We start from the raw sequence: 22,465 nt of genomic DNA, 5'->3' as shown, positions 1-22,465 counted from the left end.
CATCTAGAGAGTGCTTTGTGTTTCAAATGAACATCGAAAATGATCCAGGAAGAATTGTTGCAGTGTATGTTGGAGGTATGCAGAGAGGATATTTTGGAAGAGGTATCCGAGTCTGAATTTTTAGCAATCATTGCTGACGAGATGACAGATGTGTCGGATGGATTTCAGCTTTTTCTTGTGCTAAGGTACTGTAATTCGCAAGGTAATGCTGCAGAACTGTTTTGGGGACTTTTTAATCCTTCTGGTCAAAATGCAGAGGCTATTTCATAATATATTCTTTCCCAGCTTGGCGTTATTCTGAAAGATAAGAAGAATAAACACATTGCCCAGACGTACGATGGCGCGTCTGTTATGAGTGGTACCATCAGTGGCGTGCAGACGAGAGTTAAAGAAGTGTACCCGAACGCGATCACCTCAAAGAGTGTCTGTTTTAGATTCTTGTGTGGCTAAATGGATACCTGCTGCTGGAGCCACAAGATGGAATTTTAAATCAAGAACAGTCAATACTGTATTTGAGAAAAAGGATGCTTTAATAGATTGCTTTGAACTACTGAGTCTTCAAGTGACATCACAATCAGAGAAGCATCAGCTTTGTACGAGTACCTTCAGGATGAAGAGTTCAACTTCTGGCTGAAATTCTTTCATCATATCATGCCTCATGTTGATATTTTATACGATCAACTTCAAAATCGGCAGGCAGATGTAGCAAAAATTCGTTGCCATGTTTTAAACTTCGTTAAAACTGTTAATGATGTGAGAAATACAATAATTGACTCCAACGAAAATTCTGAAACCGGAATTGTAAACAAACGACGCCATGTTCAGGAAACTACGACAAGAGTGTCTGTGGCAAAGGAAGTCTGTGATGTCATCAAAACCCAGGCAAATAGCCAGTTTCAATTTAAAACTCATCACCAAGTGTCAACTCTGGTGATGCCATCAAATTTTTCTTCCATCAAATCAGATTTTCCTGAGAAAGAGCTAAATGACTGTACGACTTTTTCCTACTTTTGACAAAGAAAAACTACAAACTGAACTATCTGTTATATACTCCAGAGAAGAATTCAGATCACTGTCTGGTGCTGTCCAGCTGCTTCAGTTCGTCATCTCGAATAATTTTCAGTCATCACTTTCAGAAGTAGTGAAACTTCTTCGCATTGTAGCAACTCTGACAACTATCACAAGTGAACCAGAAAGGTGTTTCTCGGCCATGAAGAGGATAAAAACGTACTTCCACAGCACAATGGATGAAGAAAGACTGACAGCTCTGGCAGTGCTGTCAATGGAAACTACTTTGATGAGAAGGTAAGGTAAGGGTGTATTCTGCCCGAAGGCAGGTCTGAACCTCCGCAGAGGTGTGCCTGAGCCGGAGTTTACGTGCGGTAGGATGGCCAGTTCCTTTCCACTCCTCCATTCCCTTACCCCCCACCAACAGTGCGTGGCAACCCATCCAAATCTTGACCACACCCAATATTGCTTAACTTTGGAGATCTCACGGGATCCGGTGTTTCAACATGGCTACAGCCGTTGGCACTTTGATGAGAAATATACCAAATTTCAATGAGAAGGTTATCAATATATTTTCAACCTACAAGTCTCGCCGAATGCAGCTCAACTATAAATAAGGTAAAATTCAGTAATTATACATGCAGCCCCCCCCCTAGTGTTAAATGCACGAGCTGCCACTGCTCGCAGGTGGACTGCTTCAGTATTTCTACTCATCACTAAACCAACAGTTTTAGTTTGGCTGATGATCATTCCCATTCTTTCAAATTCTTCTTGCCAAAGATCTAGTTTAGCTTGAACTTCTGCTTCTGTCTCACCCCATAGCATAAGATCATCAGCAAATACAAGTGCATTCGTTCTCTGATCCTTCATTTTCACTGCTTTCATAACCTCACCCATTATAGTATTGAAGAGAAGTGGCGACAGACAACTTCCTTGTTGGACTCTGCTCTTGGTTTCTAAACAGTTTGACCTGCCTCCTTGAATTTGCACACAGCTCTTTGTCTCTCAATATAGTTGTTTTACTCGAGCTATAATCTCATCTGACGCTTCTTTACATCTCATACATTCCCATATGTGCTTATGTGGTACATGATCATATGCCTTCGCAATATCCAAGAATACAACTATAACCGTTCTATTCTTATCCCAGTAGTTTTCAAAGAGCATTCTTGTCGAAAAAATGAGGTCTAGCATTGATCTGTTCGCTCTACCTCCGTGTTGTTCTTCCTCAAGTTTAGGTTCAACAAATTTTCTGATTTTTCTCTCCAGGATGGTCTCATATATTTTTAACCCATGCTTCTATACTTGTCACTTCTTTTGGTCACCTTTCTTAAATAGTGGAATAATAACTCCTTGCCTCCAGTAACTGGGGATTTCATTTTCTTCCCAAAATTTTATTTAGTACTGTGTACAAGCATTGTATTCCATGTTCTCCAAGCGCTTTGATCATGTCCACACTGAACTCATCCAATCCTGCAGACTTGTTGTTTTTCAATTATGATATTAGAGGGTGTTAAATCTATCTGGTTATCTACCAGTCATTGCAACTGGGTATCAAATGTGAATTTGACTGTTCATAGATATAATTGTTACACAATGAAATGCAGTAAAAGTGAAATTTAAAAATTATTCATTAACATGTTTCTTTCATAATTTTTCAGAAACTTTGTCTGCTTTATACCTATAGATGAACTGTTAATTCCACTGCCATAATGTAAATTAAAAGAAACAAATTGTGGTTGAAGCAAGAATAATGTTCACTGTTCACTCTATTTTCTGTTGTGACCATAACACATAGTCTTATGCAGGAAACTATATTACTAGGTGAATCGAATATAAACTGGAATTTTTTTTTTACAATTTTATTGAGTCCACCAACAAATAAACAACAAGCACCTCATTTTTCTACATAGTCTCCCAAATTTGAGACGCATTTTTGCCACCGAATTGGCAGCTTTTCTATACCATTCTTGAAAAAAGAAGAAGGTGTGTGCAGCCAGTTGCGCACGTACTCCTCTACTGTTGCATCATCATGAAATCACTTTCCTCTCAGTTCTTCTGTCAGTGGTCCAAACAAGTGGTAGTCACAAGATGACAAGTGTGGCCTGTAAGGAGGATGTTCCAGAGGTGTCCAATGCATTTCCTCCAGTTTTTCCCGTGTTACAACAACAGTGTGTGGCCTTGCATTGTCGTGCAGAAGAAGAACATCTCCGATCGGTTGCCGGTGACATTTGTTGCGATATGCAGCTTTTGTCTCGACCAAAAGACTGCAGTAATAGGCTGCATTCACAGTCCTTCGTTCATGCAAGATATGCACAAGTAAAATGCCCACATAGTCCCAAAAAACAGTTGCAAGCACCTTTCCAGCAGGAAGACGTGTTTTGGCCTTGACTGGGCCAGTTGCACCTCGTTCCTGCACTCCATGCTTGCCTGTTTTGACTCCAGGGTGTAATGATGAACCGAAGTTACATCAGAAGTCACAATGCAATGCAAAAAATCATATCCTTCCTCCTCATGGTGATTCAGATGCCTCCGACATACTTCCTGACGGACTTTTTTTTTTTGTTCCTGGGTGAGGAGGTGAGGAACGCACAAGGCAGACAATTTCTGAAGGTCAAGTTTATAATTGATGATGGCTTGAACTCTTCCAAAGCTTATTCCTATGAGTGAAGCAATTTCAGAAATGGTTATGCATCGATCTTCTTCAATAAGGTCACATACAGCACAAATGCTGTCTGCAGTAATGTTTGTCCGCGGTCGTCTTTGGTGGGGCTCGTTTTCCACTTCTTCCCCTCCTGCCAAAAATTGTTTGTACCATTCATACACCTAGGTCTTTGAAAGAGTTGCATCCCCAAACTGTGCACAGAGCCTTCTCAAAATTTCCAAAGCTTTGGTGCCTTCTTTCACCAGAAACTTGATTATGATGATGCACTGCGTAATGGACGTGTATACCTCTTGTTCACTCATGGCATACAGAAGCGAGCAGTCGCTCTGTGGTGTGTGACGCATCAAGACCCCTACTCCGGACATTCCCACCAAAATCCCCTCAAAGTCCCACCCATTTCCGTTTGCCACTGGAGCCACTAATTTTAAATTCCGATTTATATTTGATGCACCTAGTATCTTTCAAAGAACTACTGAATATAACAATCACTTCAGTTTCAACTTCCATAGTTTAATAATTTACTGTCTAATCTGCTTACTACAATGTCTATTTCACAGTCTCCTTTTTTGAGAGTCTAGCTGGGTATAAGTAAGGATTATCCACTTCTTCATCCATGTCACTGCTGTTTTCAGTATCATTTGCATATGACTGATCACTTGGTTGCAGAGCTGAGAGATATGCAGGAACTGAGGTGGTGCAGGGGATCACTGAAAAGCAGAAGGGGGACAAACATGTTCAGCCAATCTGTAATAAAACTAGCAAAACAGGAAGTTACAAACTATGATGCAGAAATGACAAGAAGTTAGAAGTGAATTAACCACTAAATAATTTACTATTTGTGTGACCATTTCAAGTAGGACTGCAATACCAATTTTGGTGTTACTAATAAGGTATATATACAGTATGTTCCTTTAAACTCCTGCTTAAAGGTACTATATTCTTTAAGAATTTTTCAAAAGCCAATATACCTGTGCATAATGTATCACAAATTGTGAAGCAAAGCACCAGAAACAGAATGTTGTTACCTTATTAACATAAGAATGGAATAGAAAATGAATCATGTTGCAACAATCTTGTACCGATAGTAACATTTTGGTAGCTCAGCTATCATTGTGGTGTCAGATGACAACGGTTGGTAATGAGAAAGCAGAACACACAACTTGTAGCTTTGTGGAAGTGTGAACAGGACATGGGCTACCATAGAGGTCAGAAGTGGATGGTACAAGAGAAAATAGACCAAAATCATAAAACGTACAAGAAAGGACAAATATTATATTCACTTGCAACATGCATTACCAAATCTCTAACAATCATTATATATCTCAGAAGCTAGGTCATTAGGATATAGAACCAAAAACCATAACAAGAAACTCATTTGAATGATAACAATCAAGGTATATTCCAAATGATGGATATTTACCGGCAATATCAACAAACAACGAAATTGCTACACATCTAACAACACTGTTAATTTACTTGTGAGTGAAAACATTCTATCATTCAGTGACATACTAGTGGATGATCAACATCTGTCTCAATCTCATATACAGTGTTTCTATTTTCAATAGTTTGCTTCTTCCCAACCCAGTGTACATTTATGAATTTCACAGTGCATTAAATTACTAAGGGAAAATAGTGTAAGTGGTAAGATTAACACCTGTGAGCTAAAACTATATTGTCAGGATTTCTGGCCTAAGACCTTCAAATTCTATACAACAATTCTCATAAAGGGGAATTTTAGAGTTGTGCATAACTAGAATGAATATCTGAAGACTCATAACAGAAATGTGTATTTGCAGATTTAGCCAACTTTTGTTTGGCCACCACACTCTCCTGACTTGTACCTTTTACTTCTGAGGACACATGACCTCTGTTGTATATTTGAGTGCTGTTCATGATTAACTAATTTTCCATGCGCTCATTGTGGCAGCCTGTCGGACAGTATCCATTACACCATGTATTTTTTATTTTGTAAGGTATGCAATACAAAGACGAGCAGAGACCTGTATTTAGGTGGGAATGGGAGGTGGTCACATTGAACTTTTCATCTCATATCTTAACAGAGCACTCCAGTTCATGTTACAGACATGTTCAGCATAACAGTGCGACAGTGTTGGAAGTACTGGATAGCACTAACATTACTTTCTTCTCTCTTTATGAATCATCTGTTCCTAAGGTTTTATCGTCAAGTCTTGATATGCTCTGTGTTCTAAAATGCTAATGAAATATCACACCTCTCAACATTTATTCTGATTCCCATTCCGCTGAAGTAGAAGTGATGTCCTTCAGAGATTTCACGCAGACCAACTACAGTATAATCCTACGCAAATTAATCGGAACATGACAATAACATACAATACTTATTCACCTAATACATACCTTTAATCTTTGCTAATATAAAGTAGCAAGTAGGAAATATTAGGTAAGTTGCTTTACAAAATTTGGCATAGATTTCACAAGCCTTGAGCAAATATTTTAAGTTCATCATCATGAAACCACACTGTAACTAGAGACTATTATTTGTATTTTTGTGGAACAGTCAAGTTTTGTGAATCTCCTTTTGCAAGTATCCCACATATTGGATTAATGTTGAGCGAGTTCCATGGCTACTCTGACACAAACATTGTTCTCACTGAAGAATTACTTCCTTTGAAGTATGGCAAGGAACCAAATCTTGCTGAAAAAATCCATCACCATTTGAAAACCTCTTCTGCAGCTCACCCACAATTCTCCTTTCCATGATTTGGATGTACTGGACAGATTTCATCATCCCGTTGACTGATACCAAAGGTCCTGGTCCTTCATACATGAAACACCACCAAAACATTATCTTTATAGGGTGTTGCAAATGTGCTAAGTTTGTTGCTCATTCTTCGCTCGGTGCACATATTGAACCCTCTGCCCCTGCACTTCAAAGTGACTCCTATGCCTATCAGAGAAAAGAACTTTCTTGCAGTATTCCACTGTCTAATCCTGATGACTATGTGCCTACAAGAGAAGTTTTCTGCACATCTCTCCTATTAGAAAGTGTTTCTTTACAGATTTGCGGGCTGTCCTTCCAGCTGCCAGAAGTCTACGATGAACATTAGAATTGTGCAGATTCACTCGCCTTTCCCCAGTTCGCAAGCCAAATACACAGCAGTTAGCCTGGTATTTGATTTGCTTCCTCTGAGGAGAAAATGTCCATCACCTGGCATCATTTTCTTGTTCCTGCCACATTTTTCCTAAATTTCCCATGAAATTCAGCCAGCTTGTTTGTGCTGCTGAGTAATCATATTTATAGTGCCTACACCAACATCAGAGTTACTAGCTAACTCTCTTTTTGTCATGAAAGTATTCTGAGATAATGCTACAATCAAAGTATGCTTCCTAGAAGTCATATCCACTGAAGACACAGGTATTACTAATCGTGCAAGGAAACCTCAAAATTCCTTAAAAGTGACACACACAAAAATAAATACACACTTAACCTAAAAAAATTGTCGCACAGATTAATTACCATTCTGCAATTGTATCTTTAATAGACTTCAAAGCAAGGAAATGTCCCCCCCACTAGTTGCTGGCAAGAAGGAGGTAAGTTCAGTGGTGGGTCTGTCACCTTTCAGCTTCTGAACCAGCTGCATAGTACTGCATTTCCTCAGTACTGAGAAGGAATGGTTATACTGCCATGACTCGGTCCCCAGAGCCTCGTCTGTAAAAGCAGGTTACTGCACCAGGGGCAGGTGAAGTTGAGATTTGGGTAGGAGAAGTTAAGGAATGCACATCACTACCCCTTATAGTCGCCACATCAGAAGATGATTTACAGCATTCAATGTATAACCTAATCCTAGTCTCAGAAAAGTACTCAATGGAAATATCCCCTGAGAAAATTAAGATAATGGCTTTCTGGGGCAAGGAACCAGTAAGAAGCAAGATCTGATTAAATAACATTTTGGAAAGAGTAAATGATTTTAAATACCTCGGCTACAAACTGTCTTTCTTTGAAAAACTGGACATACCTGAGAAAATCTCCAAATTCAACAGATGTTTGGGAATCGTCAATAAAGTTTTAAAACCATCATTAGTTCAAAAACACACCCGTACAAGAATCTACAAAACCTTGGCAAGACCTGTACTTTGCTATGGAAGTGAAGCGTGGACCCTGAGGAAATGTGATGAGAGAAGAATAACTACAGCTGAAATAAAATACATGCGGCGAACAGCTGGTGTTACGAAGTGAGAACACAAAAGAAATACAGAAGTGCTGAATGATCTTAAAAGCAGACCTATATTGGAATACATCTATGAGTACCAGAGAAATTGGCTAGAACACCTAAACAGGATGGACAGAAGCAGGATCCCCAAAGCAGTAATAAACTACTGCCCCAGTGGGAAGAGATATCCAGAACGCCCCAGGAAGAGATGGCGTGAAAATGCAAATTTTTTGTATAGATCGTAACAGTTCTTTTATAGGACTAATACATGAAAGGATGATAAGGATGATGATGATGATGATTAATTACCAAAGAATAACAGTACAAAGAATGCATAGAGAGGGAAAAAACAAATAATAAGCAATGTATAGTACACTTACCAACCACTGGGAAAATTATGAAAAAAATCCCTTGCTCCAATTAATTTGCATGGTACTGTAATTATAAAACTGTATAACTGATGGTGGCGCATACTTCTTGGCAAACTTCATAACATACGTATATTTCTCTGATTTGATAGTAATGGGTCCATTACAAAGCTTTTCATTGGGAAGTATCCGTGTTGCTGAGGGTTTCTGAATGATGAAATCATGGTGAATAACATTTCGATAATGGTGTACAGCAAACAGCATGCTTGTACTCATTGGAATATTCAAACAGTCTGTACTCCGATATCATAAATTTCACATTATCTGCACTCCTAACATTCAACCCCCAAAGATGAACTCTTGCATGTACGTAAAAATCTCATTTTCAGTCAAAAGTGGACTTCCCTGGTTCTTGCACCAATGCCTTCAATTTTCTTGTAGGGCATTTTATTTTACTACAAACGATTGATTCAACTGTTCACGAGAAGACACTATTGAATAGAATCTCTGGAATATATTATATACAGTACCTAGAACTGCCGATGCGGTCATTTTAACTGCTATTAAAATTACTATATTTTTGTTCTCAATATGCGTAGTTACTCATTATCATAATTTTGTCTCTGTTTCTGTACATTGCTTTGTGTGTTTCAATATTAATTCATCAATAAAAAGACGCCATGTACTCGTTATACTGTTGTCAGGATGTATTACCTTATCATGTGAAGCTTTTATCTTGGTTGTCGCATCCCCTCTAATATCATGCTTTACGGGTTATTGTTTCTACGGCTGTAATAGAATACAGTAATAGAAAAATTGTCAGTACTTACTATGCAAGGCATCATTATAATTTGAATTTGGTATAAATAAAGGAATTTCTCTAAAGTTGTTATGCTGATTGCTGTAGTAGTAGTAGTAGTAGTAGTAGTAGTAGTAGTAGTAGTAGTAATAGTAGTAGTAGTAGTAGTAACTTTACCGGCCACATTGAACCACTTAAGTAATTCCAAGTTCACTTTCTCTTTGAAGGTTGTACTGTTTGGTTCTTGTGATCTACCCAGTACTTTTTCATTTGTTCTGATCGTAATTTTCTCAATTCATCTGAAATTGCTGTAGCTCTTCTATGTGTCATTTCTGCTGAAAATTAATTAAATAATTGGTATGGGAATATATTTAATGAGCAGAATAGCCTCGTGATAGACATTATTGATAACACTGATCATTCTCTCTTCCAAATTAGCCATAGAAAAATTCACGAAAGAATTAAGAACTTAAGGAAAAATAAGTTGACAGGGCATGATAATATTGCTAGGGAGGTTCTGAAACTGGGAGGTAGAGCTGTTCTATGCTATTTGGAAATACTATTTACTGTGTCTCTCAACAATACGCAAATTCCAGATGACTGAAAGAAAGCAACTGTTGTCCCGATTTTTAAAGGGGGCTACAGGCTGCTAATGGACAACTATAGACCCATTTATTTTATGTCAGTTGTATGCAAACAAATGGAACATCTCATTTCAGAATATCTAAGGGAGTAATGGGGGAAAAGTTTGTGGATTAATGGCCGTCAACATGGTTTAGAAAAGGTTTCCCCTGTGAGAGCCAGATGTTGCCACTCTTTCAAGATATTAGTGAGTCATTAGACAAAAGTGTGCAATGTGCTTTAATGGCCCGTACTTATAGCCATGATATAGGCATTTGGACTTATGCCGTGTCAAGAAAATAAGGTGAAATTCTTTACATTTCGCAGAGAACTTCACTCTGCGTCTTCAGAAGAAAATCTTGACTGTTCACGGGAAGGGCTTCTCAAAGTATGAGGTTTGAATTTAGATGTTATAGTAGAAGTGGAAGTGGTACGTTCATTCATCACCAGATGGCTCACTAGATGCGGTACAGCACTAGCGTTTGAAGCGGAAGTTGATGGAACCATCAGAATCAGTCTGAGAGGGAGTCACATAACATAACAGGTGTACACACATATGAAGGTATGATGTTGACACAAGCCTGGAATGAAACATCTGGTGATGAGGAATATACGAATTTGGAAAACACTGAAACGAAATAACAATGGTGAAGGGACAGGGAAGGGAACTACCTATGTAAATCCTTAATGGCTGGCAACCATGTATTGCTTAATTGATAGCCAGTGTTCCTGTTGAAATTGTTAGGATTTTTATATACTTCTACAGCCTCCTGTATAATCCTGGACCTGTAGTGTCTAGTGTGGGTAAGAGTTCGAGCATCTTGGAACACGACATAATGACCCAACGATAGAGCGTGCTCAGCTACTGCTGATTTGTCTGGCTGGTTAAGAAGAATATATTGTTCATGTTCCTTGATATGAGTAGCAACGGACTGGCATGTTTGACCAATGTATACCTTGCGGCAAGCCTTCCTTTCTTGGATGTCCTAGTAAGAAAGAAACTGGACGGTTCCTTAGGACATACCGTCTATCATAAGCCTACCCACACAAATCGCTATCTTCATGCAGATTCTCACCACCATCCAGCACAAAAACAAGGCATTCTCACGACACTCAAAGAATGTCAAAAACATATCAGATGTGAGGCTTTTCAGGCGTTTGCTCTATTAACCAGCGTTTCGTCTTAGGTCTGACACTAGACTCATCAGAGTGGGATGTGTCAGACCCTACCCACTGACGCTGGGCTGTATGCAGGTGAACTTATCAGAAGCCCTTATAAGAGGCACAGTCTGATAACTGCATACAGGAGATAAATCTCCACAATGGAATTATTGCCCACCTAGCAATTTCCAAGGCGAGACAAATTTGTAAGCCATCAAATATCCAGGTGGAGATGGACACACTCAAAGTCACGTTCAAGGGTAATGGTTACAGCGATTTGCAGGTTCATGAAGCCCTGCATCCCAGAGAAACGACCAAGCAAAGCTCATAGAAAGAAGAAGTGAAGGGAACTGCCTACCTGCCTTACATTCACAACATCACAGATTGAATTGCCAAGGTCCTCTGCAAACACCATATAAAAACTGTGTTTGGCACCATCACTAAAATTGCTCACAGTTTGTGTAAAAGCAAGGACAAATTGTCCCCACTTTTACATCCTGGGGTACACAAAATTCTCTATACTTACGGCCAGGTATATGTTGGCCAAACATACCGGTCATTGGTACTCGTATCAAGGAACATGAACAACATACTTGTCTCAACCGGCCAGACAAATCAGCAATAGCTGAGCACACACTATCGTCAGGTCATGATGTCGTGTTTCAAGATGCTCGAGCTCTTACCTACACTAGACACTACAGGTACAGGATTATATGGCAAGCTCTGGAAAGACGTAGAAAACCTAACAATTTCAACAGGGACACTGGCTATCAATTAAGTAATGCGTGGTTGACAGCCATGAAGGATTTACATAGGTAGTTCCCTTACCTGTCCCATCACCATTGTTATTTCGTTTCAATGTTTTCCAAATTCATATGTTCCTCATCGCCAGATGTTTCATTCCAGGCTTGTGTCAATGTCATACTTTCATATGTATGTACACCTGTTATGTTATGTGACTCCCTCTCAGACTGATTCTGATGGTTCCGTCAGCTTCCGCTTCGAACGCTAGCACTGTACCGTGTCCAGTGAGCCATCTGATGTTGAATGAACGTACCACTTCCACTTTTATTCAAACGTCTAAATTGTGATGCACCTCATTACCTTCATATCTTACTTTACTGATATCACATTCTTTACGATGTCACAGATCAGTCAGTTGTGACTGGTTAGTATTCTCTATACCTAAATTGACGTGTAGTTCATCCCGATTAGACAGATGGCACCTCAAGTAACGGAGGATTGCCAAAGCATTTCTTTCTACCTTATCTTTGATTCATGTGATCTCTGATCTGGATAAAAAAAGACGGAGACGTTAGTCTACGAGATGATTTTCATTTCATATAAATGGTATTTCAAAAAGATTCACACTTTACTTTGTATGGCTCTCTCAGTTCAGAGTCAATGAATATGATTACTTAGAATCAATGCAATTGATTTCTTCAATCTCCAGGTATTTATCCTTCCCTTACTTGCCATAGTTATGCTGGTTCGTTTACAGAGAGATTCCTGCTGTGTATTATTCTTAAATTATTTGCTGCAAACTTATTTCATTGTCCTCCCTTTTTCTTCATGTCTGCTTATTATGTTATCATTCCTACGTTGAGCAAAAGGTAGCACTGATCCGATTGTTTCGTGGGTGTGATGAGTTTGTTTGTGGGTTTTGATTGGAGACCTTTTATTTCTTTTCGGCTTTGACGCCTAGCTTGAGCTTATGTTCTGTAATATGTTTGTTTTTTTGTTTTTTTTGCTATTGGCTTTACGTCGCACCGACACAGATGGGTCTTATGGCGACGATGGGACAGGAAAGGGTTAGGACTGGGAAGGGCGGCCGTGGCCTTAATTAAGGTACAGCCCCCAGCATTTGCCTGGTGTGAAAATGGAAAACCACGGAAAACCATCTTCAGGGCTGCCGACAGTGGAGTTCGAACCCACGATCTCCCGAATACTGGATACTGGCCGCACTTAAGCGACTGCAGCTATCGAGCTTGGTGTAATATGGTTTAATGCTGATGCTGTACGATTCATGTTCACTTCGATGTGCGATATGAATGCATGTCATGCGGTGTGTAAGTTATTATGGTTATGGTGTCGACTGGATGAGCCAGGCCTATTTGCGGTGACCCAGATATCTGATCTGTGCTCTCAGATCAAGCTCATGAGCCAGTGACTGATTCTTGTCATGCTGTTACGATTAGTTTCACTTGACTCATGTTTATTTGTTTCTGTAACTATGGCAACTCCTTTTTAACCTCCTTGTGTTCCATATTTGTTTTATTTTCCGCCAGCATTGCTTCACTGGCATTTTTTATTTCTGGGGATACAGTCTCTATGGAGATTGTTGGGAGCCATGTTTCTTTTTATAAAAAGCCTTGACTTTATCTGAGGAGACCCCCTGTGGGTGGGGGCGGTAGAATAACACCCACGGTATCCCCTGCCTGTCGTAAGAGGCGACTAAAAGGGGCCTCAGGGGCTCTGAACTTTGGAGCGTGGGTTGGCGACCACGGGGCCCTTAGCTGAGTCCTGGCATTGCTTCCACTTACTTGTACCAGGTTCCTCACTTTCATCTATCCTATCCGACCTCCCTTGGTCAACTCTTGTTCTTTTCCGACCCCGACGCTATTAGGTTTGCGAGGGCTAGGGAGTCTTTCATTTTCACGCCTTTCGTGGCCCTTGTCTTCCTTTGGCCGATATCTTCATTTTTCGAAGTGTCGGACCCCTTCCTTTTTTCCTTCTGATTAGTGTTATATAGAGGATGGTTGCCTAGTTGTACTTCCTCTTAAAACAATAATCACCACCACCACCTTATCTGAGGAGCTGCGATAATATTTTTCTTGTGTGAAAGCTGCTGCTTTCACCTCTTTGTGACATCTGGTCCCTAAGAAAGAAATACTTTGGATCACGTTTTAATTACCACTGTCTGATAATGATTGAATATAATTGTATCACGTTTCATGATACCTCTGTTGCGCCAGTGTAAAATTTCATAAGATCAAGTTTTATGAGTCAAACTACTCAATTGCGATTGATATATCTTCACAAACTATGTAAGTGAGTATTCGACTCCCTGTGTTTCCCCATTTTGCTTGTTCTATGCCCATATCTTAATCTTTTCTTGCTAAGCTTGTGTTAATAAACCTTATTCATTTTAATTGACCTCTTCTCTACGTTCTTGTCTCTCTGCTGTGGGGACATGCCTTTTACACTTTGTTTCTCTAGCATAAGAGGCCCGGATTCAGCTCCTGGCAATTTCTAGCCAGTTTCGACTGATCCAGACTAAATAGGTAGGTAGGTAGGTGGTGTAAAATTCAAACCTCCTTCTTTGAAGAATCTTTCTTGTGAACAGTTGATATTTTTTTTCTGAAGACACAGAGCAAAGTTCTCTACAAAACGTAAATAATTTCACCTTATTTTTTTGACACGGCATAAGCCCAAAAGTTGGTGTTATTGTATTTGATTTTGCTAAAGCATTTGATGTAGTACCATATGACATTCTGATCCAAAAATTGCTGAAAATGTTTTAGACAGACCATTTATTAAATGGTAAAATCTTTGCATTGAACAGGTGCACAATATACTTGTAAATTCATTTTTAGAATTTGTATATGTATTTGAGTCATACGGAACCAATGATGAAATTCATTATACCTATGTAATCCGTCAAGCATTCGAGAGCTCTTTTAATAATATACTTTCCATAGATCTTATAGAGTTGAGGTGATAGTATACAGCCTTGCCTTACTCCATTTGTCATATTGAAAAAGTCTGAGAAATTGCTGTCCGTCTTTATGGTTGCAGCTTGGTAGTTGCAGAGACTTTCAAGAACAATAATAAATGCAATGACTGAGCGAGTTGGCTGTGCTGTAGGGGCGCATAGCTGTGAGCTTTAATCAGGAGATAGTGGGTTTGAACCCCACTGCCAGCAGCCCTGAACATGGTTTTCTGTGGTTTCCCATTTTCACACCAGACAGATACTGGGGCTGTACATTAATTAAAGCCTTGGCTGCTTCTACCCCACTCCTAACACTTTCCTATCCCATCGTTCCCATAAGACCTATCTCTGTCAGTGTGACGTGAAGCAAATTATTAAAAAAAGTAATTAAATGCAATGAAACCCCAAATTTCTTGAGCACCTGCCACAACTTGTTCCACATGCACAATCAAAGGCCTTTTTGTAGTCAAGGAAGCAAATAAAGGCAGGGACACAAAACTTGCAACATTTCTCAATTATCTGCCTCATGTTCAGGATTGACTCTCGCATTCCTTTACCTGCAACTAAACCTGCATATTCCATGCGTTGGGGGACAGACCGAGGAAATGGCTGCATGGTATGGGTCACATCGTTATCAGCTTGCATTAAGGGAGATAGGGGGTTCAAACCCCACTGTCAGCAGCCCTGAAGATGGTTGCCCGTGGTTTCCCATTTTCACACCAGGCAAATGCTGGGACTGTAATTAAATCAAGGCCATGGCCACTTCCATCCCACTCCTAGACCTTTCCCATCCCATCATTGCCATAAGACCTATCTATGTCAGTGCAACGTAAATCAAAATGAAAAAAAAACCAACTGAATTGTTCTGCAGTTATCTGAGGTTGCAGGAATGATTTTAGGTGTTGATTTATAATGTAGAACAGGACTTCACTAGCATGGGATATTAATGCAATAGTATGATAATTGGAACAATCTCTTACGGACCTTTATTTTTTGTGAAGAGTAATTAACGCAGATGTTGTCCAATCCTTGGACATTCACCAGTGCTCCACACTACATTACATACAGAATGTAAGACATGCATGCCCTCCTCTCCCATCAGTTTCAGCATTTCTCCTGAAATATGATCAATACCTAGGGCTTTGTTGTTCTTCAAATGATTGATGACATTCTAGCACTTAACTGAATATCAGGTTCCTTGTCGGAACTTTTAACTTAACCTGTAAAATAAAAGTAAGCTAAGTAACTTACATGGGTATAGATTTGGGTGGTGTGGAAAGTATAAAGTATCCACCACTTTATTCTTCATTTTCAGATTGATCATTGCTCTCTCTATGCAACGTCTTTCCTCTGTTTTCTTGATTAGTAGCTTTGATTTGTCAATCACGGGCATTTTGATGCACTGTAATGAGATGGACAAAAATATTGATTAATTTTGTTATCTTTCCACTTATGTGCAACTATGGATAAGGATAGGTGCAGTTCTGAGAAGGCAGTGATATAGATGTTTATTCCCATAGGTCATCTGAAATATTTGTCCCGAATGAGTAAATTTATAATACCAATATAAATGGTGTATTATTGGACATTATAAATTTTCCAGCTAACGCATTCCTGGTTGCCAGCGTTTCACCCTCGTGTGCAAAGTTGCGCTCATCAGTTGGTTCATAGCACACCCACCAAGACGTATGGCTAGTGCATACCGTGGAGGCCACGGCGTAGGCTACTTGGAGCACCTTCCCATAGGGAACCTGAAATATTTGTCCCGAATGAGTAAATTTATAATACCAATATAAATGGTCTGTAATTGGACATTATAAATTTTCCAGCTAACTCATTCCTGGTTACCAGCGTTTTGCCCCCGTGTGCTAAGTTGAGCTCATCAGTTGGTAAATAGCAAACCCACCAAGATGCATGGCTAGTGCATACCGTGGAGGCCACGGCGTAGGCTACTTGGAGCCACCGGCAGTGCCCATGTACTATGAGAGACTTTGTCTCATTACCAAAAATTGATGCCTGCTTGGCCATCAGATGATATAGATGTTGATTCCCATAGGGAATCTGAAATATTTGTCCCGAATGAGTAAATTTATAATACCTATAATAATAATAATAATAATAATAATAATAATAATAATAATAATAATAATAATAATAATAATAATAATAATAATAATAATAATAATAATTTACAATTTAATAATTTACAATTTATAATAATAAATTATTATTATTATTATTATTATTATTATTATTATTATTATTATTATTATTATTATTATTATTATTATTATTATTATTATTATTATTATTATTATTATTTCGTGTGGCTATTTCTAGCCGGGTGCAGCCCTAGTAAGGCAGACCCTCTGATGAGGGTGGGCGGCATCTGCCATGTGTAGGTAACTGCGTGTTATTGTGGTGGAAGATGGTGTTATGTGTGGTGTGAGAGTTGCAGGGATGTTAGGGAAAACATACCCAGTCTCTGAGCCAAGGGAATTAATTAAATAAATTATATAAATATGTCTATATATATAAAATAAGAGTTTTGTCTGTACATTGCTCAGAATTTGAAAAGAATGGTATTTCTGTATCGGTCATGTCCACAGTAACGAAGAAATGCATTTTTTACTTTTCCGTAATTTCTGTCTGTCTGTCTGTACACGCATCACGAGAAAACGTCTGAAGAGAATTTAATGTAAATCGAAATGTAAAGTCGGGTGATGAACCACTACAATCTAGGCTATAAATTATTTTATTCACGCTGAGTGATATGGTAGTTTAGGGGAAGGCCTGAAATTTAATTCTCAAATATTTATGTTATTAGTGGTCGTGTCTTAATGAAAATTGGTATGCAAAGTCGGGGTGATAAGTCTATATAATCTAGGCCATGAATAATTGTATTCACCCTGAGTGAAATGGCAGTTTAGGGGAATGCCTAAAATTTAATTTTCAAATATTTTTATTATTAGTGTTCGCATCTTAATTGAAATCAGTAGACAAAGATGTGAAATAAGTCGCTACAATAGGCTATACATAATTGTATTCACGCTGAGGAAAATGGTAGTTTAGGGGAAGGCCTAAAATTTAATTCTCAAATATTTTTTATATTAGTGGTCGTATCTACATGAAAATTGGTATGAAAAGTCGGGGAATAAGTCGCTATAATCTAGGCCATCAATAATTTTATTTACACTGAGTAAAATGGTAGTTTAAGGGAAGGCCTGAAATGTGTAATCTATATATAAAATAAGAGCTTTGTCTGTACATTGCTCAGAATTTGAAAAGAACGGTATTTCTGTATCTGTCATGTCCACAGTAAGAAGGAAATGCATTTTTTTACTTTTCCGTAATTTCTACCTGTCTGTCTGTCTGTCTGTCTGTCTGTCTGTCTGTATGTATGTATGTATGTATGTATGTATGTATGTATGTATGTATGTATGTATGTATGTATGTAAAAGCATCACGAGAAAACAGCTGAGGAGAATTTAATGAAAATCTGTATGTAAAGTCGGGTGATGAACCACTACAATCTAGGCTATAAATTACTTTATTCACGCTGAGTGAGATGGTAGTTTAGGGGAAGACCTGAAATGTAATTCTCAAATAAGTTATTTATATTATTAGTGGTCGTATCGATAAATACTACATAACTAACATAACTTTAGTTATGTCGTAAGTTAGTAGTAGTTATGTAAGAAGTTATTAAATTTCCGATCAGTTATGTCTTATACATTGTTACCGTACCGCATGTAATCACAGAGATATTCATGAATTTGGATTTTTGATACTAAGTCCATATCAGCGTCGAGTCACGAGAAAATGGGTAAACAGAATTTAGTGAAAATATGTTTGTAAAGTCTGAGAATAAGGAACTACAGTCTACGATATAAATAATTTTGTAAGACGCCCTAATATCACAGAGTCGAAAGAAAACTAATGTGAAGGCCTGCAATATAGAAAGCTCATAAACTTTATCAACAATAACATTACATTAACCATTGTTTGTCGTGATGTGCTTTTTGTCTTCTGTTTCCATTCATCCCCGATAGATAGGGTTACCGGAGCGTACCGAGATTTTTTTAAAATTTGCTTTACGTCGCACTGACAGTCTTATGGCATCGATGGGATAGGAAAGGAATAGGGGTGTGAAGGAAGCGGCCTAGGCTTTAATTAAGGTACAGTCTGGTGTGACTGGTGTGAAAATGGGAAACCACGGAATACTATCTTCAGAGATGCCGGCAGTGGGGTTCGAATCCACTATCTCCCGGATGCAAGCTCACAGCTGCGCACCTCTAACCACACGGCCAACTCGCTTGGTCGTACCGAGTGTAACAGCCTGGCTGTATAATGGCGGGAAGTATCTGGGCAGTTAGATAACTTTCTTCTTTAGCATGCCATTCCTCTGGTTCGTACATTTTCTGATATTACTGGTACGTAACACACTGGTTCATCATAGCATTCGAGCTATTCAATCCCTACTCTGAGGCACTGATTGAAATGAGTAGTGTGAATATTTAACGGAATAATGACAGAGGAGTGTTCACGGCAGTCTGCGACCCGGTTATTCCAGCTCTGGAACTTTGGACTGTTAGATCGGCACCGTAGTACTGTTCGTTGAAAGTGTGCGGTTTTTTATTTGATCGAGTATTTTATACAATAACATCGCTTTCAATCGCTACATTCCTACTGATGTTTTTGTAATGACCTTTGTTGAATTCAGTTAGGAAAACCACACAATCAGTCTTTCTGAGAATCCCACAGCGAAGCACGGGTACATCAGCTAGTAAATTATATAAATGGTCCGTTATTGGACATTATAAATTTTCCAGCTAACTCATTCCTGGTTGCCAGCGTTTTGCCCCCGTGTGCTAAGTTGGGGCTCATCAGTTGGTACATAGCACACCCACCAAGATGCATGGCTAGTGATACCGTGGAGGCTAAGGCGTAGGCTACTTGGAGCCATCGGCAGTGCCAATGCACTATGAGAGACTTTGTCTCATTACCAAAAATTGATGCCTGCTTGGCCATCAGTAGCGAACGCCATCTTTCAATAAATGACACTCAAATTGATAATGATTAATTACTGTATTATTTCTTTTATAACTGTTAGGTTCTTCAGTCTGTCAAAACTAATTTATGAATAAATAAAATTTAGAAACTACCTGAAAAAAAAACATGAAAACTTAATTATACCTGAAAAGAAATTAAAAACAGAATGATAGGCATAATGCTAGACTAGTAAGAAGTGAGGAATCACTATTAGAGCACTTCAATAAGATAAGTTACAAAATTTCAAAGTATTTGAGGATTTAAACTGGCAAAAAGGGAAACTACTTTTTATACTATTTCTAGACATTGAAAAGGCTTATGATAGCATACTGAGGGAATGTATCTGGGAATGGGTAAAAGAGCTGGGAGTTTGTGACCGTCTTATCGCAAAAGTTAAGATGCTGTATGAAAAAACCAGAAGTTGTGTGCAAGTGGGTTGCGGGCTGTTCGAATGATTTGAAATGAAGAGAGGAGTACAGCAAGGCAGTGCTTTGTCACCCATCCTATTTATCACTGCATTTATCATTGCAGTAATAGCAGTGAACAACATCACAATGCTAAGTAAACTATCAATTGATGTAGCAATGAAGTTATTCCACACCGATAATCACTTCAAACCTACTCTATAGGACAAGAAAATGTGAAAACAGTATACTTTAAAAAATTGCTTTGTCTCTCCAGATTCATTCCATCCAGACTGTCTTATGACCTTACAAGAGAACTTTTCTTTATGGAAAATCTGCACTATAAACCGTTAAAAAAATGGGCATAGGTGGAAATAAAATACATACTGCTGACATTAAACTACCACTGGATGATTTAAACCAATACTTTACTACAAGACCCATTAACATTGACGAGATAACAAAAGAACAGACGATTAACAAAATTCTACACAATGGCAATACTAACAATGGAGGAGAACAGTTATATTTTTCACTTGTAACTCCTGTAGAAATGAGACAAATTGCACGATCAATAAAGATAACTGCGACAGGATGTGATGAGATTGTTCCACAGTTGCTGTTAAAAACTCTAGACGTAATCCTATCAACTCTAACCCACATCATTAATACCTCACTGATAACCGGCATATTCCCTTCCCTTTGGAAATGTGCAATTGTTCGCCCACTCCTAAAGACCAACAATCCCATGGAACCCAAAGACTTTCGATCCATTTGCATTTTACCATTTCTGTCCAAAATTTTGGAGAAAATAGTTCACAGACAAATAACCGCATATTTAAATAACAATATGCTTCTTGACAAATACCAGTCTGGTTTTAGAAGCAATCATAGCACAACTACTGTACTACTTAAAGTTACAAATGACATAGGAGTAGCTATGGATAAGGGAGAAGTTACTGTTTTAACTCTTCTAGACCTTAGTAAGGCCTTCGACTGCATTGACATGGACATACTAATGGCAAAATTACGTGCTCTTAATTTCTCACAAAGCACACTATCCTGGATGTATTCCTATCTCTCTGATCGCCGGCAGTGTGTATCAACAGGTAAAAATTTCTCTTCATGGCAATCTGTAGAGACTGGAATACAACAGGGGTCAGTGCTAGTGCCACTCCTATTTTTGATCTTCATTTCAGGACTAACACAAGTAATTAAACATTGTCAGTATCATGTGTACGCAGACAACTTACAAATATATACACATGCACATCCTCGTGACTTACCGACTGCAATAAATAATGTGAATGACGACCTAGAAAGAATATGTAAGTGGTCCGATGACCATGCACTAAAATCAATGCCCAAAAATCGCAGTGTATTCTTTTAGCTACCCAAAAAACCCACGCATGCCTCACAGGCGTGCATACCCACGCAGTAACATTAAGAGGCACTCGGTTACATTCAAAGACACAGTTAAAAACTTAGGGATGATAATGGATAAAAACCTTAGTTGGAACGATCATGTAATAGGTATATGTCAGCGAGTGCATTCCCTTAAGAAACTCAGAGATTTACTCCCCCAAAATGTAAGAAAACTGCTTATCCAAAGTATGGTAATGCCAATATTTGATTACTGTGACATAGTAAACAGTAACCTGAATGCCTCACTTTCCATCAAGCTCCAAAAGGCACATAACACATGTGTTCGATTTATTTCACATATACCAAGGTTTAACCATATTTCTCCCGCATTTGATAGACCTTCATGGCTAAGCTTAAGAGAGCGACGAAATTTACACACTGTTTCCCTGTTACATCGTACACTGAACCTTTAACACTCCTGAATACTTTGCCACACAATTCCATTACCTAGCATCACCTTCTAGTATTCCTACCAGATCATCATCCACCTCAGTACTAAGCATTCCCATTCACCGCTCAACTGGCTACAGTAGATCATTTGTAATCGCCGCCAGCCAAATTTGGAATTCCCTACCTGCTGACATTAGGAGCATGTCAAACCACCTCCGCTTTAAGAAACTCTGTCAAACCTGGTTAATAAATAATAATAGTTATTCATAACATAGTAGTATACATCATAGCTAAGTTAATAGGTTAATTAAAACATTTAATTGATATCTTAAGATATTAAATTGTAGGTAATTTAGTGTATAATTCTTCATGTAGGTGTATGTATGGTCAGACAGAATAGCAGGATTTATAGCCTGAGTCCCATCATATAAAATAAGACAATAAATAAATAAATAAATAAATAAATAAATAAATTGGTGTTGATCACTGTGATGGATGCCTTAACAAAGGCACTAAAAAGGAAGGAGCAGCGGGACTAGCAAGCTTTCATCTTTACAGACGATGTGGTGATCTGGGGTGAAACCAAGTGGAAGAAGGTCTGCAGGAAATGGAGTCAAGAGTTTTTAAGAGATATAATTTAAATAACAACAAGGCTTAGATGGTGTGA

The 22,465-nt window shown here is 38.6% G+C and overlaps 1 protein-coding gene across 1 annotated transcript in view; it reads right to left on the bottom strand.

Moving 5' to 3' along the window:
• Positions 1-22,465, bottom strand: part of Taf8 (TBP-associated factor 8) — a 127,512-nt gene that overhangs the window by 11,870 nt on the left and 93,177 nt on the right. The window contains exons 3-4 of the mRNA XM_068228020.1: positions 15,779-15,929; positions 4,196-4,380 (exon numbers count right to left, since the gene is read on the bottom strand). Of these exons, the coding sequence (XP_068084121.1) occupies positions 4,220-4,380; positions 15,779-15,929 (312 nt within the window). The 3' untranslated portion in view covers positions 4,196-4,219. The remainder of the gene's footprint in view (positions 1-4,195; positions 4,381-15,778; positions 15,930-22,465) is intronic.

The sequence above is a fragment of the Anabrus simplex genome, chromosome 5 (genome assembly GCF_040414725.1).
Source record: "Anabrus simplex isolate iqAnaSimp1 chromosome 5, ASM4041472v1, whole genome shotgun sequence".
Classification (NCBI taxonomy): domain Eukaryota; kingdom Metazoa; phylum Arthropoda; class Insecta; order Orthoptera; family Tettigoniidae; genus Anabrus; species Anabrus simplex.
Note: the sequence above shows the minus strand (reverse complement) of the source record. Positions and strands in the feature narration are given on the sequence as shown.